General features: G+C 44.4%; 1 protein-coding gene across 2 annotated transcripts; it reads right to left on the reverse strand.

The window, feature by feature from the left end:
• Nucleotides 1-27618, reverse strand: YY1 (YY1 transcription factor). 2 transcript variants are annotated; one of them, XM_040256937.1, is made up of 5 exons: nucleotides 27430-27618; nucleotides 14909-15071; nucleotides 7768-7828; nucleotides 5818-5976; nucleotides 1-5024 (listed from the first exon to the last, which is right to left on the reverse strand). In XM_040256937.1, exons 1-5 carry the CDS (start codon nucleotides 27455-27457, stop codon nucleotides 4842-4844), a joined length of 594 nt encoding a protein of 197 aa, XP_040112871.1. In that variant the 5' UTR covers nucleotides 27458-27618; the 3' UTR covers nucleotides 1-4841. The 2 variants fall into 2 exon arrangements, with proteins under 2 accessions (XP_040112871.1, XP_040112873.1); XM_040256939.1 differs by lacking the exon at nucleotides 27430-27618 and adding an exon at nucleotides 17671-21953.
• Between the last annotated feature and the right edge of the window lie 252 nt (nucleotides 27619-27870).

Raw genomic sequence — 27870 nt, forward strand, 5'->3', positions numbered from 1 at the left:
TTGAAAAGCTTAACAACATTATGCGTTTATTATATTTTATTGAGCCATGTTACACATGCTTGGTGCTTCAGACTGAGTTATCATTAAATGTTTTTCTGGATGCAAAGCCATCTGATGCTTGATGCGGATGCCTTAAATACTATATTTCTGCATCTATGACCTATGAGCTAAGGAAAAACCAAGGACAGTTCCAGAAATGGCAAACATTTAAGAAAAAGATGTACATGAGACGCAATGCCAAGTCCTTGAGCCAGGGCCCACAGAAGTTACCGGAAAGTGAATAAAAACAACTGTTTTATGAAGACAGCTTGACCCATCACCATCTGTAGATAACAGAGCCTCATATCAGTTATGGATGTTGTAGAAAACAGCTGTTTGGTACTGATGCCCTTTCCACTTCCATACTGTATGCAGACAGTGCGCAAGCCCCCAGACAGATCAGCAATCAGAATATAGCAGAGCAGCCGGCCCCTTCCTGTGACATCCCAATGCTCCTTCGGTCTTTAATGAATGAAAAGCAATCAATCTGATCAAACTTGACATTTTGCAGGAAATCAATCATCTTGCTTTAGATGGATGTGATGCCACCAAGCTCACCTCCCTGCAGACTCCCTGAATGCGGGCTAAAGACACGAGGGCTGGGGCGACAAGTCTGGAGAGTTTGACTTGCCGCCTAACCTAACGCCCAGGTTCTACTTCAACATTCCCTTCTGGTTTTCCTAAGGAGAGGGGCGGATCAAGTGTGTCCACGGTATGCTGCCCACCCCTCCCTTCAGGTCTCCATCCAGCCCCATCTCCAGCAAACATCCTCTCGCACTCCGGGGGGACTAGGCCTTCCGCGGAACACGCCCACTCGTGAAGGGCCCACCCCTCCTGCCTGCTGCCTAGCTCTTAAGGGCCCCCCGCCTTCAGGCAACCCAGGAACCTAAGCACAGTCCACATGGTCCAGGCAGTTAACAAATCAAGGCGCATCAAGGTTGGGAAGCTGGGGTGCAGACCTAGCCAGCCATGCAGTCGAATGCTTCTATGCAGGCGCGAGGGTTTCCGCGGGCAGAGCAGACCGTGGAGCACGTGACCTCGGCCTCGAGGAAGCACCGCTCGGGGGTTGGGCCTCCTCCGTGACCTCCTGGGGTCAAAGGAGCGCACCCCCGCAGTCCTGAGCTCTGACAGGTGCTGCAACGGCACCGAGGCCAAGGGGAGCCGGGACAAAGGGCTCTGCGGTCCGACAGGCGCCGGGAAAGCTAGGCAAAGGCCGCCCAGAGACGGGCGTGCGCAGTGGACAGAGGCCTTGTGGGCACCGAGGGGGCCCCAGGGAGCCGTCTCGGCCCTCACCACTGCTCTGACCTCTGGGATCCTTGTTTCTGCTGGTGGTCAGATGTCAAGAAGATGGAACTGAGGACCAATAACGTGGCCTTGCTAAGCATGCTGACCCCGAGATAAGAGGAAACAAGGTACAGGGAGCGATCCTCGTTCTCTGCCTGTAGCTGTCCTGGGGTGGATCATCAGGTTTCCAACTCAAAACCGGAGAGGGCCAGGTCTTCCTTCGTCGCTGACACACATCCCGGGGCGAAGGTACAGTAGCTAAGTCTGGCTAAGGGCGGGCGGGCCGGAGTAAACCTATCAGCGCTTCAACAGCCTCAGTCTCTCGAGGCCTCTTGCTGAATGAAGGATGGACTCTCTATTAAGGAGAAACCAACTAGAACTCGGCAACATCGGCAGGCCTCCAGCGGAGCATCCCAATGGTTTTCTTTTTACTCAAATTTAACAAAATAATCGACATTTAAAAGAATGTACATGAAAACCAAATTTTTAAAAAAATCTCAATTTTCCTCAAATCCACAGGCCTTGCTTGAATCTAGGTACAGCACACAAACACCCATGAGACCAACAGTGAGCTCAAGGTCACCTTGGAAAATAGAGGTCACTCTGGAGCGACAGTTCTTCATACAAATACTATGCTTCCCCCTAAACCCCCACCACCAAAAAAGGGGGGAAAATAATATAAGAAATCCAAAAATAGAAAACAACATCTTGTTAAATGTAAACTTACCCTCTGCAGTTTTTATATTACATATGCTAGAAACATGCATTTATTTCAGCTCAGATGTAAGAAAATATTAGTATTACTTATAAATCAGATTAATCAAGACAATCGACTGTTAGAACACCATTTCAAATTTTAGTAAATTACATCTTTAGCAAAATTATAAATTCTAACCACAAGCAGAATGGGTGTTAAGTTATACCCAATGAGAACTACCTCTATAAGCTGTCACTCACTCGTGTCCTACACTACAGTTGTAAATTGAGAGTGCTATGTCAAGGAGGAACTTGGGCGTTAAACTTTCTTCAAACGCCCAATGAAATTCCTTTCAGAAATTAACTCTGCAGCTTGAGAGAAAAACACGTGAAAACAGAGAAGAGTTAACGGGAGCAATGGCTATTCCACTCAGAGACAGAAAGGGACAGAAGAGATGACAGAAGGCATCCCCAAGGGGTCAAGGCACAGAGGAAGAAGAACCTCCCTCCAACTCAGGGTCATGGCACGGCTCTTGGGGCCGCTGGGAGATTTCCCCATGGCCTAAGTCTTGTCTCGCCATGGGCCCTTGGGCAGGAGTCCTGAGGATGACGCCAGGACCAGGCTCCAGTGTGGCACAGCGCTGGGTGAGGGCGTGACCCCTAACACAGCCCCTCGGGGGGCTGCTGACCCGATGGTGGGGAGGGACGCACGGGCACTGAGTCGTGGGCAGTGGTGGAGGCCTCTGCCCCAGGTCTAGGCAAAGCAGCACAGGTTCACGCTGGGGCGCTCAGCTTTGCAAGGGACATCCACCACAGGCTTACCTCTCTCCTGACTGCCAGATACAGCAAAGCCTGGCTTATCCAGAGAACAGCTGGGTCTTCTGATTAACTCAGTTCCATCAAACTACTCAATGGATAACAGATTCTGAACAAATAAAAAAAAAAAGCGTCTCAAGTTAAATTTTTCATTTACGGTTCAGAAGGCACTTCAAAATTCCGGAGGGCCACAGGGTCCCTGTCATTAGATCGCCAATCCTCCTGGACAGGACCGATGGAGAAGCTGAGAGAGACAGGGCTGTGTTCTGGACCTGATGGTGTCCTGGACGTCTTGAGCCTGAATCACCAGTATTAGCTAGTCTGTCAATTACTCTGCAGAGTCAAGCATACAGCACAAAGACATACAGTATGTTTGCATTTTGAATAAATGGGATTGCTGTATCATGGCAGTTTATAAAATAGTCTCACGAGTCTAATATTTGACTCTAAGTAAATTCCAAAATTATAATCGTACATTTAAGAGGTCACAACATGAGAGGTCAAGTACTCACTGAGTACAGTTTTCTTAATAACCAAATCACCTTGCCAATCTGCACTCACTATCCATTTAGAAGCACGGAAGGAAGCTGCTGGCGTTCAACTGCTACAATGTGCTGACGGTGGCAGAGCCCACTAGATGGAGGGACCAAGGCTCTCCAACCAAACAGCCAACAGCCTTAGCGTTTCCTGTGAGACCAGTGAGGACCTGCGGGAGCTGCCCTGAAGGCGGCCTGAGCAGTGGCAAAGCCTGGTCTCCCCTCTGCTTGCGCCCCCTGCCAGGTGACACCTTACCTTGAGACCACACACACAGGCCGGGCACAAGTGCTTCAGTCACACGTTTGCTGGGAGGCTAAGACCAAAATCCTGTTACCAGCGGGCCTGGCGCGGGGTACTCTGAGGTAGTTCCTTAACTTGGGGTGCCTGCTACCTACTCTTTCAAAATTCAGTACATGTGGGAAGTAGAAGTATCCATGCATCGCTTTAATCACAAGTCACTGTAATTGAGTGCAAAATAAAGGAAACTTGAGTTGCTTTATTTAGCTTCCAATTTCTGGGAGGCTCAAGAACTGTAATTATTCTGGACAACAAAAGGAAATAAGACTGTGCTTACAGATCTTTTTCTGCCATATTCTTTCTGTAGGATTGCTGTTTTATTGTTGCCCTTTCTGTTACATGGGATGTACACATCAGGTGTTAAAAGGTACAATACATTCTACGACTGAGCACCACTTTCTGTAACTGAACAGGCAAAGAAATTACACTGAACATCAGCATCTGGCAGTATTTTTCGGAAAAGAAAAAGTGACTAAAATGGGTTTAAATTGATTAACACTATTAAATCACATCTAATATTTGATACTACATGATTCAATACAGCTATACGATACAATTATACAAAATGTGTTAACATCAAAGAATACAACCAAAATTAAGATAGCAAACAAAACCTATATAACTTTTTTTTTTTGTACAGGAAAAATACTTTTGAAGTATGCATGTAACTGCCCATTCTTTTAAAGAAAATCTACTGCAAGCAAAGTTATCAACCTCCAGAAAAATCACACATAGCATTACTAAGCATATCCCCAAAAAGTGTACAATATGCACACTTGGAAAATACAAAATTAAAAAAATTGTAAGCAACAGGTGAGCTTCATATTTATAAGAATGTGAAAAGAAGTCCCATTTTTAGCACTGTTGTATAAAGAATTGTCTTTTGATGTGAAGTTCATGAATCGTCCTCCTGTTGGGACCACACTTTACAAAAACACCGTGTTTTTGAAACGAGATTACAGAGCAAGATAGAGCATCTTAGCAATGTCATCTTATTAAAGTTTTTTTTTTTTTTAATTTTTACTACTTTATCAAAACATGTCCCTTGGGTATGTAGGATTCATTTTTAAAATTCTTTTCTAGAAACAATATACAAAGGAGAGGCATGTTTATTCCCAATCACACTCCTGGAAGATACTTCCCGAGGCTGAGGAGGGTCTTCTCTCTTCTTCTCACTGGTTGTTTTTGGCCTTAGCATGTGTTAAGATGTGAGATTTCAGGTTAGTTGACTGAGCAAACTTCTTATTACAACCGTCGAAGGGGCACACATAGGGCCTGTCTCCGGTATGGATTCGCACATGTGTGCGCAAATTGAAGTCCAGTGAAAAGCGTTTCCCGCAGCCTTCAAACGTGCACTGTCAAGGAAAAACCAGAGATTACCCGCTCAGACTCATCGGGCCAGGAAGAGGGCAGCTCAAGGATGTGGGGAGGAGCCTGCTTCTTCTACCTCACTCCCTGCTACCCTGCTGCCCTGCCCCAGGGCGGGTGGGGAGCTTTCTAGACACATTCTAGAAATAGGGGCAGGGAGCTCTAACGCTGCCAGGACAGCTCCTAGGATGACCCATGGATAGCCCTCATCAATTGTTTAAATACACAACATAAGAGAAACACCCAGCAAAATAGCAAGAAATCTTTCTAAATCTTACATGAGGGTCCTAACACTTCTGTAAATATTTCAAATCATAAGAGACAAATGATTAGGAAGGTTTCTGATATCAAGTATTAAAACAAAAAGAACCATGCTAGATTAATGGCATTGCTAATCCATTCACTTGTTCGTGGGCTTCTAAAAACAAGGCAGAAAACTACTTTAGAAGTTACTCTCCTGGATTAAAATTTCAGAAGCTCCCTGTCAATATTCTACAAAAAATATATTAATCACATCAAGCAAACTGCTTGAATCCCAACACACAGAAAGTGCTGTTTCAGGCTCGCTCTCAAGCAATCCTCTGTTTCTCCAGACATGAAGTCCAGCCCAGAAGCACTTGCCATATCCTGTCTCTGCCATACGAGCGGTGGAGCTGAGAGCCAGGGCAGCCCCCGACTGAATCCCGGGGACGCCACCGTGAGACCCTGCAGTGGCCTCTCTGGGCGGCCACCTTGCTTACACCTGCGGGGAGAGCGGAGGGGACAGGGGACGGGCTCTACCTGAAAGGGCTTCTCTCCAGTATGAACCAGTTGGTGTCGTTTTAGTTTGGAGCTCTCAACAAAAGCTTTGCCACACTCTGCACAGACGTGGACTCTGGGGCCGTGGGTGTGCAGATGTTTTCTCATGGCAGAGTTATCCCTGAACATCTTTGTGCAGCCCTTTGAACAGAGAGACAAGCTTAGTGGTTCACACTGCAAACTGTTACCCAAGATTCGTCCACTGAACAGCCTTCACTTACACAGTACAACCAACCCCCACCCTCCCCACTTAAATGTCGCTTCATATCACAGCAGAAATAACTAAAGTGTTTAAGAAGAAACCACAAAAACCCCAGCTGAGAAAGGCCTTATCCTGTAATGCAAACTTCTGTTTTACAGTGAGGAAACTGAGGCTCAGAGATGTCTTTAAGTAGACTTGCCCAAGGTCACGCTACTAGCAGGAGCGAGGCTGGGAGCAGCAGCCGACCCCGGCTCCGCGCCGCACAGGGGCCTCTCCCGGCCGCACCCCCAGTGGAGGGCAGCAGCCTGGGAGACGGAGCCAGGGTGACGGGTCCACCGCCAGCTGGGCCGTGCTCTGCGCTGCAGCGGCGGGCGGCCCCTCTCCACTGCCTGCCCCTCCCCTCTCTCTGCCTCTCTCCCCTTCCTGACAGAGAAAGCAGCCAGAGGGTCTCCAAGGAGTGTGACTACAGAAGAGATGTTACTTTGTGAGACACCGGGAAGAGCAGCAGGGCAACTGACAGCAGAGGGCGGGGGTGTGCAGGCTGGAGAGATGGCCTAACACCGCTTCTTCGGCAGCCGCTGCCCAACATCGGAGCGAGCGGGGGAATGATCAGACGAGGACAGAGGGCAGCTTCCCAGGTAAGGGGTGAGTGGGCGGGGGCCAGCTTCCGAGATCCCTAGGCTGAGTTTCCACTCAGAAAACAGAATTTTAAGAAAACCCTAACTGGGAAAGAAATACATGAAGAAGGTAGAGAGATGCTGAGCACTTAAGACAAAACTGTTTTCAAATGCGTATTGGTGTTTGGCCTCAACAGAAACACCTTCACATTTCAAAATTTCCACATTAACATTTTTTTTAAAAAGACAAAAATAAATTTGTGGGAGTGCAGTCAGCAGAGGTGAGATGGTGAAACTAAATCTATCCTTCTTCAATTGTTGTTGTTTTTTAAAAATTTACTCCATTCAAAACCTCTCACCGTTTTTCTGTACCACCTACGTGATACTTTTGTCAGTTTTACCTCCAATTAATTTTAAAACCGGAGAAGGCAATGGCAACCCACTCCAGTAATTTTGCCTGGAAAATCCCACAGGCGGAGGAGCCTGGTAGGCTGCAGTCCATGGGGTCGCTAAGAGTTGGACACATCTGAAGCAACTTAGCAGCGGCAAGTTTAAAACAGACCCAATCCGTATCTCAAAGTACTTTTAAGGCTATCTTTAGAAACTAATAATAATAACTACATTTGAAAACAATTAAGTACCCCCTAGCAACAAACAGCTAACAGGTAAATTAAAGAAAATTGTGGAGGAAATGATGAAGTCTTAATACACTTACTCTAGCACTATGCAAAATCAAATTTCCATAAGGAGCCCACAGTCCTATAAAGATCCATGGGTGAGACATAGCCCAATGTCCTAAGATTAGACTTGTTTAACAACTCAAAAAGAAGAAGAAAAAAAGAAGAAACAAAATCCTAACAGAGTATATTGAGTATATAGTGACAATAAAAACACTGGTGCCCTACAGTAATCCCATTTAAGAGTATGTAAATTTAAGTGGCCTTTAAGGAACAACAAAAGTTTCATCACAAAATACAGTCTCTTGAGTTTAGAACCCAGATTCTAGTTCCTCAGTGAGTCTCAATTATGAAGATGGAAATAAAAGTGCGATTTCTTATAAGCTCTCTACAGCTTCTTCCACAGAAATGAGCACTTTCCCCTAGCGTTACTTACTTTATGAGGGCAAGCTATCGTTCTTGGAGCGTCATCTTCTTTAATTTTTCTTGGCTTCATTCTTACCAAAGGGGGGAAAAAAAGAGAGAGAGAGAAAGATTTGTAGGAACGGGTAGATTCATCTGGCATAAATGATATAGTCCCTAAAATGCTTTCCCTGTAAGTACAAAAACTAAGATTACAACATGCTGCCATGAGGGAGAAGGGAGAGAAAACTCACGTTCACGGAGGACCTGTGACTGAAGCACTCTCCCACCTACAGGTAAGGATGCTTAAGCACAAGCACAAGGGAGGTGCTGCCTACAGTCTCAAAGCTAATAAGCTGGTGCATCTTTAGGGTGGCACTGTGATCTGTGTGATTTAAATATCTGCTCCTTCTTCCACACTCTTTAGTAAGATATGGGAGGGTCTTAAAGGGGGGTGTCCATCTTATGATGGCAGAAACTACCTATAATAGACCATTTTTAAAGGGTTACAGAAAAGTCCATTTAAACAGAGAATTATCTATCTATATGTACCTTTTTTCACACTGCTTAATTTTTATCATACTATTAGTTGTGGTGGTGGTGGTAGAAGGGAGATAACAGTTTCAAGCACTTGGGCAGTCAAGGAGAGCCTTTCGTGGAGTGACTACCCGGAGCTTGCTTGGTAACTTACCTACCTGCTATTTTCACTGAACCAACCTTTGGTCTTTTGTCAAAATTTTCTCTCCAAAACTCCCTACAGATCTGTGTGTGGAAGAGGGGTAAGGAAATAAGAGCTTCTAGAAAAATTATGAGGATGAACATTCAGTGACCACTAAGCTGATGTCCTCTAGAGTAAGCTGGCTGACCCTCACTCTCCCAGACGCAAGACTGAAAGACTGCTGCGGCCATCTTCAAGTCAGCAAAAGGCCTAACAATACCAGCCTTCTTCTCTCTTTATCTGAGCTCAGATACTCCCTTCCTCTGTCAAATCTGAACTTCAGAAATCATCTCATGAAACTTGCCACGCCCTGGATGAGCAGAGGTGACACAATTTTATCTGCTAGCTATAACCTATCTCTAAGGAGTCTGTTCAAGATCATACACATTTCCTACTTGGAATTCTAAGAGCATAGTTTCAGTCTGGTATCCTCCCCAGGCCAACCCTGCGGATACTTGTTCGTTCTCATACTTGGAAGATTACCGCATCAGTCAGCAAACATTTTCTAAGTGCCCGTTGTTTACAGGGCTCTGAACTAGCCTTTGTTATCTTAAATACTGTTAAGTCTTGGAGTCTGGATCTGAGTCACAGAACTAGGTAGGGCAAAATTGGTGCCACTGCGCCACCTGGAGGTCACAGTAACAGAAAGTGCACATCAAGAACCAAGCTTCAACCTTCCCAACTAAGGTGTTTCCTCTTCCAAGAGTCCACTCAAATGCTGTCTTGGCTGTGAAGGTAAATGCATGATTGTCCAAATTCACAGAATGGCGCTAGCCTAAGAGAGGGTGAATTTCACTGTATGCAGATTATCTCAGAGATGAACCGCTCTCGGCTTTGTGGGCATGAGCACGGGGACAATGGCAGTGAGCCGCCTGCGCCAAAAGGGCAGCAGGCACCTCAGCGGCCCGACCCACAAAAACGTTTAATTCCTAGGAACTTTTATTATGGGAAATTTCAAATACACCTAACAATAGAGAACTCTTCATTTGCCATTCACCCAACTCTTCATTTGCCATTCACCCAACTCTTCATTTTTTTTAATGTTATTAAGTGGCATTTTTAAAAAATGTCATTTTCAAAATGTATGCTAGTATTTAGCAATATAATTAAGTTTAGAATGAGTGTTGAATGTATCTGGGCAAACACCCCTGGGCTCAAGGAGGAAGTGAAGGTATTTAATTGCAGCCACTCTTAAGCTTGTTGGCAAGTCACTCTTTGTCACTACAGAGAGGCAAATGAGGCAGTATATTCCGGTACCTTTTACATTATATTCGAATGCAAACACTGAAAAGGTCATTTTCCAAACAAGTATGCTTAGAGTTAAAGTCTTCTGTTTTTGTGAGTAAAGACTAAAATTTCTGTGGCAACAACTGGTACATAAACCTACAAAATAAATCCTAAAAAAGATGAATTTTCTTACAAGACTACAAGACTTCTACTTAGAGGATATTCTTGACAGGCCCAAATGAGCCAGCAACCACTAAGACCTGGGCTTCCCCTCGGCTGACTTGGACCTGGAGGCGTGACAGCAGCAGGCGTCATGAGTGAGCCAGGATCGGTGTGTGACTGGTGCCGCAAGACCTTGAGCAAATCACTTAAGTCCCCAGCCTCAGTTTCTTATTCTGTAAAAAGGTGAAATGCTACCTGATCAGAGCTGCAAAGGTTAAAAAAGAGATGCTGTGTTAAGCTTTTGAGAAACAATGGCTATTATTACTACCAGCCTGTGCTAAATGGGCGTAGCCAAAAATGAGTTTATTGCTTAAAAAAAAAAAAAAAGTCACAGTTGTAGTCAACAACCCAGAAGGCACTGGGGCCTCCAAACCACCGTCATCAACTCAAGAACTGGGAGACTGAGAAACGACAGCAAAGGCAAAGTGGAAAGGCCCCTCCATGTACTAGAAATTTATGGACAAGCCAGGGAGCCAAGAAGTTTCCTGTTCAATTAAAACTCTAGTCTTAGTAGTTTTCTCTATGACGCCTGTGACGTCCCTGCTGATTTCACACGATGTCATCCTGTGTACACTGTAAAGGTTGGATACCAGGGCCACAAACTGCAGGAATTTCCTAGACAATTTTCAGCAGGGCATTAGGTAAACCAAAAGTTCCAACTTAGTTAAACATGCAAATATCCTAGAAGCTAAGAGGAAAGATTTCTGAAGAAGTGATTCTTCAGACTGGAACCACCTGTGCTGTCAGGACAGTGGGCCCTATGCAACAGAGCTACCATTCGCAAGCACAATTCACCTCCCTCTGTGTCAACTGAGACAAATGAACCAAAGTTTTTTAAGCCAATTCTCTCTGGGCAATGTACATTCATTCATGAGATATTAAAGAGTTTCAAGACACTTTCAGCTCGACCATCACATCTTTGTATTAACCCAGTGAAAAAACCTCAGGGCGGGGGGCGGGGGAGGGGGGTAGTAACTCAGGACTGACTATTGGTTTTTCTGATCTTCCTGGACAGGTTTCCTAAGGGCTAAGGTTAATGAAAAACACACAAATTTAACCAGGAAACGACTCTCCAGGTCCCACCCACCATGCAATTTTTGAACTATTTACTAAGAGGACATTTCAAGAAAGAAAAAAATCACCACAGTCCCACCTCCCCAATACCAGGACTTCACGTAACTATTTCTTACACCTGCCCACACGCTACGGGACTTCCTGGGCAGTCTGGGCTCAGTGCAGCTGGGACCTGAGCGCTCTCTGTTTCAAGTTCAGTCCGGAACCCCTCACCCCAGTATATGGAGGAGAGGGAGAAAGCAGCTCACATGGCTCCTTAAGCCAAGAATTGAGCCACATGGTGGAGGTGGGTGGAAAAAGGAGGCCAGCAGAACAAGCTCTGTGCATTTTTATCAGCCAAGAAGATGAGCTCTGGTCCCCAACAAGCTTGAAATTCGGTCCTTCTTTGTCCCAGTCACCAATTCTGGGGAGTCTTCTCAAAATGTGAAGACTGAACAGAAACAGAGCACCCCAGGCTCAGCTCTTCCTCCCCACCACTGCCCAACTAGCCACTTTGTTTTACATCATCTTTTCAAGAGCCCAGAGATACTGTGGAAAATGGAGGTGAGGATGAGCCCAACCACCCAGTACCCCAATCCCACGCCTTTACTGTGCATATGCTGTCAAGAGGAGCAAGATTTCATTCTATTCCATACACAAAATAAAGTCTTTAACTGGTTGACTATAACAGAAAAGAAACACACACCACATTCAGATAATTACATAAGTAAAGCTTACTAAAGAATCTAACTGTGTAAGGATCATATTTCCCGCGCTCTAAGGCCAATACAGCAGTTTCAGTACCAAAGAGCGAGTTTTCTTAGTCAAGTCAAAGGAGTTTTCTCTCTCTAAACAATGTCAAAATAATGTTCCATTTTTAGGCCATGGTTTTTGTAACCTGCCACCCTTGTCAGGACGTTTCTGATTATCTTTTCTTCTTTAGAAAACTCTTTCTGATACCACCACCATCTTCTATCCTCTTGATCACTCTATCTATTGCTGAATGAAATGGACTTTTCTTAAAGAAATTCTTACAACCCACTGACTTTCTATTCTAAATTGAACAAGTTTTCCAGTCTGCGGCATAGCTGTCTTCTTGATTTTCTTTAGGAAGTCTTCTATCTGATACTTATCCTGATTTTACCAGAGCACACCCTTAAGTAACCTCTTCAGAAAGGGTGCATGCAACATAAAACTAATCCTTTAGGCATCTGAAATTGTCATTGTTTTGCCCTTGTGTTGGACAGATAGCTTTGCTGGATCAAGAATCCTATGTTATTTATAATAATTTTCCTCAGAAACTTCAGAACATTGCTCCTTTGTGTTCTAATTATCTATTGCTGTTGAAGAAAATCCTCATTCAGGTTTAATTATCAATCTTTTGTAGGTGACCTATCTTTTCTCCCTGGAAGCCTCAGGTTCATCCTCAGTGTTTCAAAATGTCCCAAGTAGATTGACACCTGGTGTCCCTAGGTCCCTGTCCCTGTGGGTGGCCTCTTCCTAAGGAGTAGGGTCCAAGGTAGCCTGACGCTGGGTGGAAAGGCCTCATGGGTGCCTCCTGAGCTCAGAGATGAAACATCCTGGAGTTTCTTTCAGAGGACTGAGGACAAGCTTTAAGATCAGCTGGCCCAGTTCTCCAGCAACATGAACATGCAAAAAGTCATCAACACCTAATTACTTCTACTGCTCACTGCCCCAAAGTCCCCCCTTCTCTGAAAACCTTGCCTCAGCCCTCTGCTCCTCCACCAAAGCCACTTCATAGTATATAATTTAGAGGAATACTTACCCTCCCCCTCTTGGCCCGCCTGAGTCTCCACTGGCCCTTGCAACGCTGCACTTTCTTCTCCTGAGCATGTTACACCAAACTCTGCCTCCCCTCCTGCACACCAGCACCCTCCCCACTGTCCTATCACCTAAGGAGCAAAGCCTTCAATGTGCGTTAACAAAAAATAATGCACAGCAAAATGTGCATTTGGATGCCTCTTTTGCCCCCTCCCCACGACAGTCAAGCTACTTCTCACTCTTCCATCATCTCCTGCCACCTCAGCACACTTCTTTACACGTACAGTCTGACCTCTAGCTCAGGCCTCCGCGAGCCCTTCTCCCACTTCCTGGCTGTGCCTGCACCCATCCAGCCTGGATACAGCTGAAAAGTATCTCTGATCACACAGCCCCCTTTCTCTGCTGCTCAAACCCTTCACCAGTTGGCGGCTACATACAAAGAAGCACGGGTCCTGGCCCAGTTTTCAGACTCCAATGGCCTGGCTCACATTTACCTAAACTCAATCACTTCTCTGTTGCTGTTCAGCTGCACAATCGCCCCTGACTCTTTGCCACCTCATGGACCGCAGCACTTCCCTGTAAGCAGCCTAATCCACAGCGAAACTCGGCTTTTGTTTCCTGAATAGGTGCTGGACACTGAGTGCGCACCGCGTGCAGCCTGCCCCGGCATGGAGGCCTCGCAGACACCCATCCACCCATCAGAACCCTTATGTTCCTCAAGGCCCAAAGCAAATGCTCCCCTCCCCAGGGCTCTCCTTGCCTCCGTGTTCCCCCTGTTTATCACTGGGACTGCAGCCCATGCCCTCAATAAATCTGAGTACCATAGAAAGTTACAACAAACTTTAACAACTCTGTGACAATGTCAAACACAGGTATGATATTTGGCTCAATCTGTCCAAAAACTCTTGGCCTCACTGCTGACTATGTATCCTACAGATTCCATTTTTAGTTGTGCTTCGGGGTGGGGTGGGGGCACAGCAGGGCACTTAGTTATCTAATTCACAGACCTATATTTAAAATATGAATAGCAATAAGAGCTGGAACACGATGTCAGCAACAAGAGGATAGGGCTTTACCTTTTTTAAAGCCATGATAAATCAGAAATAAATTAACTTTTATATTCCCTACCACTACAGTTTCACTGGAAAGGAGAAAAGGGTACAGACTCCTATCAAAGCATAATAGGATTCTTATACCCACATGACACGTAGAGAAACTAAGGTTTCAAATGGCTGGAGGCCACCCACCTTGACTCCGGCAGGCAGGGAGAAACCATGACACCCCAGGGTCTCCAGCTTTTCTCTACTCTGCTCTCCAGAAGAGGAGAGGGAAGAAGTGTCTACTCTGTTAGAACAGGTGTGCACAGACTTCTTTCTCACTCTACAGTCCTGTCCTTGCCTCAATCTCCTGGGCTGTTCCAGGCTCCATCCAACCTCAAGCACGTAAAGGGAGACCACCTGCTCCAGATTTTACCAGTTTATTTCATTTAGAATCTTACGTCTCTGTGGGTTTTCCCCTGTCCTTATAAAAACTGCCAAGCAGCACTAGAAAATAATGTAAAAGGGGACCAAGGCTTCTCTAAGGACCCGGCTGGTTTCAGTCAAAACAAATAAACAGTCATTGGGTTCAGACCTGCCTTCCTGCTTCTTACCTTGGACACTTGAGCACAGGGTCCTAGACCTAAATATGTGATCCCCTCCTGTCACGCCAGCTAAAAATCAACAAAACACCAGGAGCCTAACTGATGACATGCTGAAATTGGAGCGGATGAAGTCCTTCCTATTGGTCAGCTGTACAAACCTAGCATAGACAGACTCAGGGCTCCAGCAGCTTCAGACCAGGACAATACCCGCAAATTTAAAATGTAGACAAAGAAGCCAGGATGCAGGGTCAAGACATCCATTTCCAAACAAAATATTAAAAACGTGCAGCAACTGTGTTTATTCATAAGCAACATCAATTACAGAATTTAGAAGTATGCATTTGCTTCATCTCATTCAAATCTAAAACGGTGCCACTTAAAAGCAAAGTTACTACTGAAAATGAAAGCCAACCGCTTTTGTTTCAGAAGCTTCCCGGGGGCAAGAACAAACCACTATTGTTATTTAGGCACCAAAAATCACAGCTGGCAACACTCAAGCACTTTCTCTAACCAGAAGGAAGGGTAACTTACCTAGCAAATTCTGCTAGTTGTTTGGGGTCTGAGAGGTCAATGCCAGGTATCCCTCCAGGAGGAAGTTTCTTTCCTGTCATATATTCTGAATAATCGGGCGGTGAGTTCTCTCCAATGATCTGTTCTTCAACCACCGTCTCATGGTCGATATCTTTTTTTTCATCTGAAAAGCATAAGATGGATCGTCTTAGCTGAGTAAAGTTATGTGAGCAAACACATTTTAAAAACTATAAAAAGTGCTTTCATCAGCAGCTTCTTAAATGGGGTGATTTACATCCACTATCTCTTTAACCACTCAAGCCAGTCTTTCCCCTCAATCTCTTAAAATCCTGTTTCAGCCTGAAGGTCACCAAAAGTCTCAAGGCCAAAGTCAACAACTCTTCCCTGCCTTCCTTCTGAGCCTAGCGGGAAGAGCTGGCCATTATTTGTTAAGTCCTCAGCACCCAGCTCTCTCCTCCTATGCCCACTTCTCTGGCTGGCTTACTTTCCGCTTCCCTGTTTCTCCTCCTCCCTTCTCGGAGTTCTGCTTTCTGTCCACCACACACACTTCCTGTTAACCACCAATTCTGCATGGCTGACTCAAATTCAATTTTCTGGCCTTCACCTCTTTAGTGAGGCCTACCTCTCCAGCTCCTCATTCTTCACTCCAGCTATACTGGCCTTTACCTCAAATGTACCTTGGACCATCCACCTCATGGCCTTTGCCCGTGCCATTTTTATTGACTACAATGTGCAATCATAGCTGTCTGATTTTCGTCACCCACTTCCACTGGACTGTAAACTCTCTGAGGACTGGATATCTGTCAGTTTTGATCCCCATGCAGCCATCACAGCCTGGCTCAGAGCCTGCATATAGGTCTGCACGTGTGCTGAGTCGCTTCAGTCGTGTCTGACTCTTTGTGACCCCATGGACTGTAGCCCGCCAGGCTCCTCTTTCCCTGGGATTTTCCAGGCAAGAATACTGGAGTGGTTGCTATTCCCTTCTCCAGAGGATCTTCCCAACCCAGGGATCAAACCCAGGTCTCCCACACTGCAGGCAGATTCCTTGCTGCCTGAGCCACCAGGCAATGTTGGTTCTCAAATGTGTTCAAAGAATGTAGCACAACTATACTCATACGTCTCACCACCACCACATCTAACAGGTTAAAAAAAAAAAAAAGGAAGACGGACTCCCACAATCAATCTCCTATATTCCAAACACCAAGTCCTATTTATCATTCTAGGTCCTATGCTGTCTGAGCTCACTTTACCATATCTAGTCTTCTGTTTCTCCTTGGGGGTCAAATTCTCTCAGGGCTGGTTGATTCTATCACTCCAGCCTCAAGAGTCTTACCTTGAACTCCTGGATTATTTATGAATAGTAACACTGACAAACTCTAAATCATGCTGTTTTGAACTTTTGTTGGCCTTGTCTCTCAAGTTAGAGTGAAGCACCTGGAGGGCAAAATCCCAGCCTCCTACTACGTCGGTGACTAAAGCAGAAAGCAGAATGTGCCCAACTCTCAGTGCCAACTGAGAGCTTGTGCTTCTCCATCGAACTGTTCCACCACGAAAACCACCGGAGACAACAGGCTCAGACTCTGCGTGCTTCTCCTTCCCCCACTCTTTACATTAGGGAGCATTGTAAGTCATTACAAGGAACCACAGAACGTCCCAGCAGCTGACACTTTATTCAATGTTTACAAGAACGCACTATTTTAATCACCGCACATATTACCCTATGAAGTGGGCAAATTAGCAAGTTCAGTTTACAGGCGAGAGACCTGAGGTACAGAGAGCTAAGTGACTTGCTCAGGGTTAACCAGCCACTAAGTGACAGGCTGAACTCGCAAAGTCTAAGACCCTAGCGCTGAGCTGTTAAACTCAGCCCATCTCGTTTGGAACTGGAACCAGACCGTGTATCCTGGGTTACCCCATGACATAGAAGAGGCCTAAGAGAAAGCAGCTGGCTGTATTAAGGATAGGAAATGTAGTTACCGATCACCAGTTCCAAAGCTGGGACTCCACACTAACCAGATTCTTTAATTTCTTTTCTCAGGGCTGTTGTAATTCCTATACCCTCTGATCTCTCCAACTGAGGCACAGCTACTAGGACATCAACCTTCTACTGGTACCAGAATGAACTGGTGTGTAGCGAGGCTATTCCCCCCCCCCCGCCCCCGGCCCCAACTGAAGCTGTTTTTCTTCTCATGAAGAAACACCCTTGTTTGTATCTTTTTCATACAAGAAAACGGCAAGGTTGAGAATCACTGCTGCTCTGAGAGCCGCTGATAAGGATTACGGAAGAGTGCCGGGGCAGGACGACGGCTGGATGCTTGGCATGACGGGGTCACAAGCTCAAGCGTTCCTTGGGTTAGTGCAGCACATACGAACTCTCTCGGCACTGTTCTCTCAGCAGAGACAAAGCCAGGGCTCTGCCCTCAGGGGACTTCTATTCTGGCTAGGGAAGTTGTCTCAGTTTAGGCTGCTGTGAACCAAAATACTCTAGGGACTTCTCTGGCGGTCCAGGGGTTGAGAATCTAACTGGCAACGCAGGGGGCAGGAGTTCAACCCCTGGTCGGAGAACTAAGATCCCACAGGCCATGGGGCAGCTAAGCCCTCACTGCAACTGCGAAGTCCGTGTACCGTAACTAGAGAGAGGCCTTGCGTTACAACTAGAGGCCCCATGGGCTGCAACTAAGGCCCCATGCAGCCGTCAACAAGAAAGAAAGGTTTAAGGAACACTCCAGACTGGGTTTGCTTAAAAAGAGATGGCTCCTTACATTCCTGGATGTCAAGGTGCCAGCGCGTGCAGTCCCGTCTTCGTTGTTCACCACCAGATGTCTCCCTGTTGTATCTTCACACACACATCGTGTCTCGTTCCATTACGTCATTTGCCTCTTCTTGTAAGATCACTAACCCATTCATGAAGGCTTCGCCCTCAAACCTAGTAACTTTCTAAAAGCCTCAACTCCTAATAACAGTGTATCAGGGATTGGGGCTTCAACACACGAATTCTGGGGTGACACTAAAGTCCAATGAGGAAATATTAGATCAGAGCGGTTATTGGTTCCAACAGTCAGCATAGGGTACCCAGAGAACAGTCAGATAATTAAGAATTAGAATACAAAATATGCATAAAATAAACCTAAAGTAGAGGCTGACAAGATTTTCATGTCTATTTTGGTAAAATAGGCATTACTTCTCTTTTGAATCATCCACACTTCACAACTGAGCAGCATCAAGTATACTCATGATGTTGCCTAACTACTGAGCTTGCGCTTTAGCCACTCAGTCAGGTCTGACTCTTTGGGACCCCATGGACTGCAGCCCGCCAGGCTCCTCTGTCCATGGAATTCTCCCGGTAAGAATACTGGAGTGGGCTGCACTGTATCTCTGGGGCATCTTCCCAACCCTGGGATCAAACCCGAGTCTCCTGCATTGCAGGCAGATTCTTTACCATCCGAGCCACCAGGAAGTCCATGTATAACTATTACCACTATCTATTTCCAAAATTTCATCATCCCCAATAGACACTTGCTACTCATTAAACAAACACCCCTCTTCCCCTCAGTCAGTGGTAACCTCTAGTGTACTTTCTGATTTCATGAATTTGCCTACTCCAGATAACTTTTCTAAGTGGAATCATATATTCTTTGTCCATCTGTACCTGGCTTGCCTCACTAAGCATGTTTTCAAGGTCCACTGTGTTGTAGCAAATATCAAAATTTCATTCCTTTTCACAGGTGAATAATATTCCTATACGGCTTAAGATGGCCTTTAGCCTGTCCATTCATCTACTGATGGGCACTTGTGATGTTTCCACCTCTTGGCTTCTGTGAACGATGCTGCTATGAGTGAGGTCGTGCTCATATGCCATCGATTTTAGAAACACAGTTTTGCTGTGAACACAGCTACGCTCATTTGTGAATATACTGTCTACGGCTGCTTTCCTGCTACATGAACACATGGAGTTGCTCAGCTGCATCTGGACCCACAAAACCTAAACTACTACTCATCTACCCCTTTACAGAAAAAGCCTGCTGATCTCTGGTCTATATGATGGGATTTCACTCAGAAAATGGGATTAAACTATAGGGGAATTTTCCTCTTGGAAACAATGAATGATTTCTGGAATCACTGGAATCAAGGAATCAATGATGAGATTTACTACCAAAAAGGACACTTATCCACAGGTCTTTGAAAACTCCACAAAGACAAAGTTCTGTTGGTCTAAGTTCTAAATAACTGCTATGGTTACTATATAATCTCACAATATAATGTTTACAAATTTGTATATCTTACTTATTCCCTAACAAACAGTGTATTTCATAGAAGTTAATTCAGAGAACTCCTTGAAGGCCAGTGCACAGAAACCATAAAACAGACAATTGTTAACTATTTAACAACATTTAAGAAAATCAACTATTCACACAGGAAGAAAACTACATTTCAAAGAAGACTGCTAGAAAAACGACAAAAGATGCTATTGCCAGAAGAAATCAAAGACATCGTATGCCTCACTTACAGCAAGAACTGGACACGCACTACGGCAACAGATCACGTTACGTCGATGTTTGCTATGATTTGGCCATTTTATCTGATTTCTGCAAAGAAAGTCATCAGATGCTTTTGCCAAACAGAAATTTATCATGCTCTAAAAAGAGAAAAGCTGCATTTACAAACCACATGTACGTTAAGCTTCTCTCTTCAGAAAGTGTAAATAAAAGGGAATGAAAAAGAACAACAAGAAAAAACCCCCAAAATACAAGTATTAATTCAGGGTTTTTTTGTACCATTTTATTTAAACATGTTTTATTGTTATGTATTCAAACAATTTCACTGTTTACAGTGGCCATTATTATACTCCTTCCATTTCACAATTACTGCTGAAATAGACTCACTGTATAGATGTTAACTGATCAGCTCTGAAACACGCATCTAAGCAAAGCCTGTTCATGAAGTAAAGTATCTAAATCTGCTTTAAAAAGTGTATATATTTATTCTTCTCTGGAGTCTTCCTTGAGGGCAGCACTCAGTTAATTATCCCACTGTTTCAGGAGACAGGATTAATTCACAACAGAAGTGTCATCAAAATCAGTTTCTATACACCTGAATCTAACACAACACTGCAAATTAAAATGAAAACCAAGTCTCAGTATTCTTGCTTGAAAAAAGCTGAGAAAACAAGTCACCGATTCAAAGAAGTAAGGTGGCGGGGGAAATGTTGTATTGGGAACTTCCAGACAAAATTGCGCGTTAGATGATTCTTGTACTCACTAATACTCCTGCCAGAGGCAAATGATCAAAGCTAAACGGCTTAAGATGGAAGGTGTGGAAAAGCCAACTTTAGCCAATACCATCCATGAATGGGGTGGCACACCTTGAGTTATTTCAGCAGAAACAGCTATTCTTTCACATTTTAAAGACAGTCTTTAGTTTCTAAGTTACCAAATCGATAGCCACTCCCAGCCTAGTTTGAGAGACCCACTCAAAACATTTAGTCAAAAAGAAATGACTAAGGAGCTAAACCATGCCAGAGGCCCAGAAAACAGAATCAGAAGTGGAGCTTCATGTGCCCTCCATGCTCCAACCAAGCTGCTCTGCTTGCAGTGTTACTCAATGTCTCATAACACAACTTTCCTGTCCTTTCTTGCCCACCTCTCACCCCCGATCTGGGCTTTCCAAAGCCCACGTCAGGATCTCTTTCCTTTAAGAGGCCTCTCACTCCTATCACTGACCCGTGTTTGGCTTCCTTAATTTATTAAAAGGTAGACTTATGTTGTTCTTCAGTCGCCAAGTCGTGTCTGACTCTTCGCGACCCCACGGACTGCAGCATGCCAGGCTTCTGCTAAAACAAGGTAACACATTAAACGGCAACCAGTGTGTCTGGAAAGAGGTGTGTACCTTTATTCCAAAATACAAACCTTTATTCCCCTTTGCCCTCCCTCTTGGGCCTAAGGGGAAGAGTAGGTCTTACGGCTTAACAGTTTTTAAAGAATGTTGAATAAGCAAGTAAAGAATCACCTTCAATTACAATGCTTAAATTTAAGTCTTCTGGCCTTTCAAAGACATCATGTGAACTCTGGCACTATACTAGTTGCAATCAGTGCACTGCTATCACTCATGGCTCCCTTCATATAGAAAATAGTTTATCTTAGAACTCAGTCTTGACGAAGAAAAGCTTGATTCCCCTAGAAGTCTATCCTGTCTTAGGATCAGCTGGCAGCAGTATGGTTTCCTTTTCTATCTTGATTGCCAAGAAGCTCATTAAGGCTGACACTGATATTTCCTTTTTTGCTGTGATCCTGATTTTCTGTTCTCATCCATTTCATGTATTTACCTATTTCTCTACTATTTGTGGGTCACCTGGACTAGATTATGTTTCTCCACATCTTCCATCTTAGGCCATTAACTTTGGTTTGACCATTCTAGGTACCTTTTGGCCATTATTTACTCACCACTGCCACCAACCCAAACTCCACCAAAATGCATGTGTGTGTCATACTAAGGCGCTTCACTCATGTCTGACTCTTTATGACCCTATCAACTGTAGCCTGGCAGGCACTTCCATCCACGGGAATTCTCCAGGCAAGAATACTGGAGTGGGTTGCCACGCCCTCTTCCAGGGGATCTTTCCAACCCAGGGATAGAACCTGGGTCTCTTATGTCTCCTACACTGGCAGGTGGGTTCTTTACCACTACCGCCACCTGGGAAGCTCCAAAATGGAGCATAGCTAAATAACTGAGATTCATTGCTAAGTAACAAGCAAAAATCAGACACAGGCTGTTTTCCACATTTCTCCACTAACAGAGGCCTCAAGTAGGGACACTATCATTTACTGAGTACCTATTTCATGTCAGTAACTGTCACATTAATTCAAACAAAATCTTTATATTAATCTCTTGTTTCTGGCCAAAGAAATCAAGCCTCAGAAATGCGAAGTGGTAGGACTTCCCTGGTGGTCCAGTGGTGAAGACTCTGGCCCTGCCACTACCGGGGGCACAGGTTCGATTCCTGGTGGGGGACAAAGACCCCACATGCTGCCAGCACTGCATGGCCAAAAAAAAAGGAAAAGAAGGAAAAAAGAAATGCAAAGGAATGTGCCAAAGCAGCACAGCTGAGGGACAGATCCAGGGGGTCAGCCTAGAATCGATGAACAGCCGTGCTTTTTCTGACTCTGCGACCCCGTGCACTGGAGTCCGCCAGGCTCCTCCGTCCATGGGATTTTCCAGGCAAGAGTACTGGAGTGGGCCGCCACTGCCTTCTCCAATGGCTGTAATAAATGCTTCTTTACCCTCGCCTCACCTTTAACTACTCCTTTTCTCAAAGCAGCAGTAAGAGGAGAGTGGCACTGTGGGTTCCAGGCCAGGACTGAGCCCGACAGCACAGCTTGCGAGCACTCACGCAATTCTTTCCTGAGGCTCCTCTATGTGCCCTGGACCATCTGCACGGTTCCAGCCCGAGACTTACCACTTTACAGAAAGCAGACAGACAAGCAGCAAGCGAAAAGATAAACGCAAGACAACTTCAGACGGTGCTACAAAGAAAATAAAACAGGGTTAGGAGATAAGAGTCATAAGTGCTAATTTGAAAAGATGCAAGGGTAGGCCTCTCAGAGCTGAGACTTATGGACATCTGGGATTGGAGCACTGGAACAGAGAGGTGCTGCTTCCAGAGAACAAGTGCGAAGCGACAAGTTCAAGAAACTTGGGAAGGATGGAGCATAAAGGGAGCAGAGGGATAAGAAGGAAGTCTGGAAGGAAAGCAGGGGCCAAATCATGTGTGGCCTGGCAGGTTATGAGAAGTCTGGATTTTACTAGTGTGCCTCTGGGATGTGTGTGTAGATATAAAACGTTAAGTTTACCAGTCTAAAATCACTTTTAAATTTACAGTTCAGTGGCATTAAGTATATCCACACCTGCTGTATTTGTAGAATTTTTAGGCAAGGAAGTGAATTCATATAATTTAAATCTTAGAAATAAAATTCAGAAAGGAATAATGTGTGACCCAATCAGACCCCCAGAAGTGAAAGCCACAGGTCTGTATTTGGTCCTTGTCAAGTCTATAAAAACGTATTCAGTCTAAGAATCACATGTAATACTACAAATTACAAGTGAGACACCGAAAACATGCAAAATGCAAAACCAGCTGTCAATTCGGAGTTGTGGCAGCAGTGTCCCGCCTTCAATTTTTTGGTGATGCTTAGAAGCGAGAAGAAAGTGGACAGAAGAGGGCTGAGCAGAGAGCTGTAACCCTGTGGAGTGTCTGAAAAGTGTGTGACACTCTGTGAGGCACTAGAAATTCTACCTGGAGCTTGTGGCTCTCCCAGAAGAGGAGACAGGTCCACCGCACAACAGCTTCCACAAAACACTGCCTCTCTCTCCCCGCCCCTCAGCTCTTACACTCACGGGAATAATTTACACAATAAAGAAGAGTCCATCACAACCACTTACATTAGCTTAATGTTTAATCCTATCTGAAACCACAGTGTAAGACTAAAGTAACTGAATAGTTAACAAAAATTTTGCCCTACAGAGTTCCCATTATCTCACTGTGTCATGTTAAAATTGGGTCGTTTTGCTTTAAGAAATTGAGTATATTGCTTCCTTTCCTCACAGAGGAATTCATAAAGTAGAATGTCTTCGTGGTAAAGGAAATGAAAAACGCCTTCAGGGGTCCTCCTACCCCAACAGGGCGTTTTACAAAGACACCAAGGGCAGAAGCTGAGACATGCCAAGGTCAGCTCTCTGGGCACTGCCCTCTAAAGGGAAATTTGATGCTACTACTAACAAGATTCTCAAAAACCACTGGGCTTGCTGTTATTGATAATTAATCACTAGGCTAAACACAATGGGACCTGCTAACACAAGACCCTTGAGACTAAGAAACAGCTCCTCTCCCGACCTGTTCACCATAAACAGGAAGACACAAGTTTACACAATATAGTCAACTAGCTTCCAAGACCTCCCTGCATCTTCCTAACCATCTGCCAACAGTAAAGAAATACTTGTTTTTTTCAACATCTAAGTGGTGTTACAGATGCTAAATTTTGAAAATATTGAGTACAGTGAATGGTTAATACTGTAGAATACAACTCACTAGTAAATGTTCCAGATTTTAAAATTACAGTTTTCACTTTTACGCTCTCCCTATGGAAGTAGTAAGGGCAGTTTATAAACTGGTCACCAAATGTAGATCTTGAGAAATGTTCATTCTTAATTGCTTTTGCTAATAACCTGTTATGAGCCCTAAGTTTCCCAGCCTTAAAACAAACTGATCTTACTAAAGGAGAGTTCAAAACAAATAGAAAGCCTTTTTGTAAATATTCACCCAGGAGTATAGCATGTTTTTTAAAAAATTATTCTTTCTTTTCTCCCAAAAGCCTGAAATGTTAGTTTTAGGTAGGTCAGGAGTCTTGACCTTTCTGATACGGATTTTTCTTTTCCTACTGGAGGAGACAGCTGTTAACTGGGGGTGGGAGGGAGGTTAATAACCAGGAGACAAGAGTCTGACAGCAGAGGCTTGTAAGTAAGCCAGGCTTCCAGAGCCACTAGGTCAGGCAGCAGGATCCACGAGTCAGGCTGTCCTATGTAGGTCATGGGGGTGACTCGATTACTTTGGAGGGTTCTCTGGGCTTGGCTCCATGGGAGTTTACAGCTTCTTTCCTTAGTGATAAACAGCATGTTAAAAAAGGAAAAATAGTGGATTGTCAGGACTAGTAATTTTTGGCAACCTTGAACTTTCTGAATATATAAAAGTGAGAAAAAATTTAATACTTTTTGACTCTCTTTCAATTTGCTGCTTTTAGTATCAATGGTTTTCTGGTCTTAGATGTTTTACTCAATCTAGCACAAAGCACTTCCATAAGGTCACATATTCTAACTACCTGAAACCTCAAGATTCAAAAGCCTTTTTGGTTCCTCTCAAAACTAAATGTTTTAAATACACAGCTTTTACTATTAGCTTTCCTAGTCAACCCAGTGATTTTGTTAAGTGGTTTAATTTTTAATAAATTCTACAAAATAGGATGTCCTTCCTAAACTATTGTGATGAACATCTAGGGGGGAAAATACATAATACCATTCCTTAAGTTTAGCAATAATTAAATGTTCATTAATTATACACTAGGAAAGATGCAAGAACAAATATGGGCCTTAACCAAAGGATTATAGATATTCAAAATACAGTTAAACTGTGATTAAATGCTAAAACACGTTCAGTCTTAACTAGACCTTAGTTTTCTCATCTGTAAAAATAAGCAGCTTCTGTGGCATAGTATTCAACTGTAAAAAGTAACGAAGTACATTCTACAACTTGGAAGAATCTTGAAAACAGACTTAAGCCAGACACAAAAGGCAAGATAGTGTATGATTTCATGTAAATGAAACGCCCAGAACAGGCAAATCCAGGGAAAAAGCAGATTAATGGCTGGGTGGGGGGAGTGGGGGAGAGGGAAATAATGGCCAGTTTTTCTGGGGTGATAAAAATGTTCTAGAATTAGACAGTGGTGATGATTCCACAACCTGGTGAACAAAGTAAAAAGCCACTGAACCAGGCACATGTGATGTTAATTAATTAAAAAAGAGGGGGGGGGCAGATATCTAGGGGACCCTTTCAGAACTAAAACTACTCTACTACAGGAATACTAGACTCCCCTCTGCCATCCCATCCAAAAGATGCCGACCACAGAGTTCAGTTACTCTGGGAAATTTAAATGAAGATGGCATACAAGCAAAAGCAGCCTATAAAAGCCAAGTGCTTTGTTTCCCAATACTTTTTTTTAGCCAAGAGGTACCACCATTACTAGAGGCCTGATATACCCTATGTGTGTTGTTATTTTTTAAAGGCACTTTAGGTTAACTAAACTTGAGCTCAGACCAAGGGACTGTTTTAAAAATTCTCTTGCCTAGAATCAAATGTAATCAAGGACATGAAAACACTGTGCATAATGCCTACCAGTCAACAAACACAGAAATTAAGCCTAACAATTAACCTGCTTTGATTTCTTCATCTGTTATCAGTTATCCTATTTCATTTCTGAAGATGAAACTAAATGCAGAATTTGAACTTGGGACATGTAGAGTTAATCCCAAACTATTTCACTTCTCTTTGGTAATAATTCCAAACCACAAGGACAAGGAAGGGGAATCGTTTACCACAAAATATGTAAGAGAAAACAAGCCATTCTACTGTTACTGCCATCAAATGTTTATAACCACCTTTATGCTGGAGAAGGCAATGGCACCCCCACTCCAGTACTCTTGCCTGGAAAATCCCATGGATGGAGAAGCCTGGTAAGCTGCAGTCTATGGGGTCACTAAGAGTCGGACACGACTGAGCGTCTTCACTTATGCAGAATACTGCAACATACCAAACAACTCTTTAAAGAAGGGGACTTAAAAATATCCCTGAAACTGTACAAGCCTGGAGCAATCACTTGCAGAGGAAGTAATGACTTTTAAGCTAACTTGATACATACCAACTTCAAGTAAAGTGTACATTATCAAGCGTTCGTTCGGGTATGGAGAAGTGGGTTAGCAATTTGGTAAGATCAAATGCAGAATACGTAAAATATTCTGGTTTGCTAAATTACTTAAAGCCAACATGATCGTACTGTGAGAAAAAGTAAATATAGCTTCATGTGGTTAATGCTATCTTTACCTAAATACCTAATAATATCCTGAATTCAGCAAGTGGTGGTTTAAAACGTAACTAAATCGTGTCCCACTCTTTGCGACCCCATGGACTGTAGCCTGCCAGGCTCTTCTGTCCTTGGGGTTTTCCCATAGAATACTGGGGTGGCCGGCCACTTCATTCTCCAGGGGAATCTTCCCCACCCAGGGATCGAGCCTGGGTCTCCTGCATTGCGATTGCAGGCGGATTCTTTACCAGCTGAGCCACCAGGGGAAGCTCTGAATTCAGCAAATTCATCAGTAACCAGCACAGCCTCCCATAATCCACTATTAATAATGGAAAAGTATGGCTTCTAGTTCCTACATGACCACTGTGCAATCATTCTGCACTACCAGAAGGTACACCGAAGGCATCTTTGGATAGCCTCTTAAATACTAAGATATGTCTCATTTAAATATACAGCTCCTACGAAACTGAGAGTTCCACAAGGTCCTCAGAAACCCAGAGCAGCAGCGCTGTGAGCCAAATGCTATTACACTTTAAGGGCACCTCCGCTCCACTGCCAGTCCTGAGTCACAGATCCACAGAAACCTGGAGCTTTCACAGCAAATAGAACCAAACCTGCTTCAACCCAGTCTTTCTGCCTATTTCACTCGTTCTCGTGAATTTTAACAACCCTAAACACGCAACGTTCAGATTTCGAGGCTTCATCCAATTCTGAGAATATATATTAAACAGAGTGGGAGCAATTGTGGTGAAAAGGATTCTACCATTTTAATTATCCACGTACCAAGTTATCTCGTTATGGCAGGATTATTCTCAACCTATTTACTATTTCAACCAAAATTTAACAAGATAGCCTGTGGACAAGGTAATTAGATTAGGACAGGAAAACACTACTTACAAAGTAAAATCAAAACAGATTTACACATGCAGACAAGCCTTTTCTGCCCTATTTTTCCTGGTCCTCGTTCAGAGCAGTGTTGAAGAGCAGAAAAGACCCTTTTCTAGAACCCCTTCTTTTCACTGGAAGTTTTCTAGAAAGACACGTGGAAACTTAAAAAAGACTCGATTTTACCAATTTAATGGCAAGCGTGCAGAGCCAAATAAGAAAACAAAACTCCCTCAAGGGCGAAGGATTCAGTCCTATGCAAAAACCCGCGACCCCTCACCAGGCGCCGCGGGGGGAGCAGAGAAGGCCCTGCCGCCGCGCGGTGACAGAGGCCCCGCCGCCGCCGAGCCCGCACACGCGAGCCCGACGCGCCGCCGAAGTCCCGCCCCGCGAGGCGACGGGAGGCGAGCCGAGGGAGCGCCGCGCGGCCGGAGGGCGAGCGCAAGGCCGCGG

The sequence above is a fragment of the Oryx dammah genome, unplaced genomic scaffold (assembly GCF_014754425.2).
Source record: "Oryx dammah isolate SB20612 unplaced genomic scaffold, SCBI_Odam_1.1 HiC_scaffold_16, whole genome shotgun sequence".
NCBI classification, from domain to species: Eukaryota; Metazoa; Chordata; class Mammalia; order Artiodactyla; family Bovidae; genus Oryx; species Oryx dammah.

Excerpts from the sequence above, each read along its gene's own strand:
- YY1 (XM_040256937.1), bottom strand. The coding sequence starts at position 27,457 with ATGTGTAAATCTGTTTTGATTTTACTTT. Across the intron at positions 15,072-27,429 it reads ATCTGTTTTGATTTTACTTT|ATGAAAAAAAAGATATCGAC; the intron begins GTAAGTAGTGTT and ends TATGCTTTTCAG. Across the intron at positions 5,025-5,817 it reads CTGGAGAGAAGCCCTTTCAG|TGCACGTTTGAAGGCTGCGG; the intron begins GTAGAGCCCGTC and ends TTTCCTTGACAG.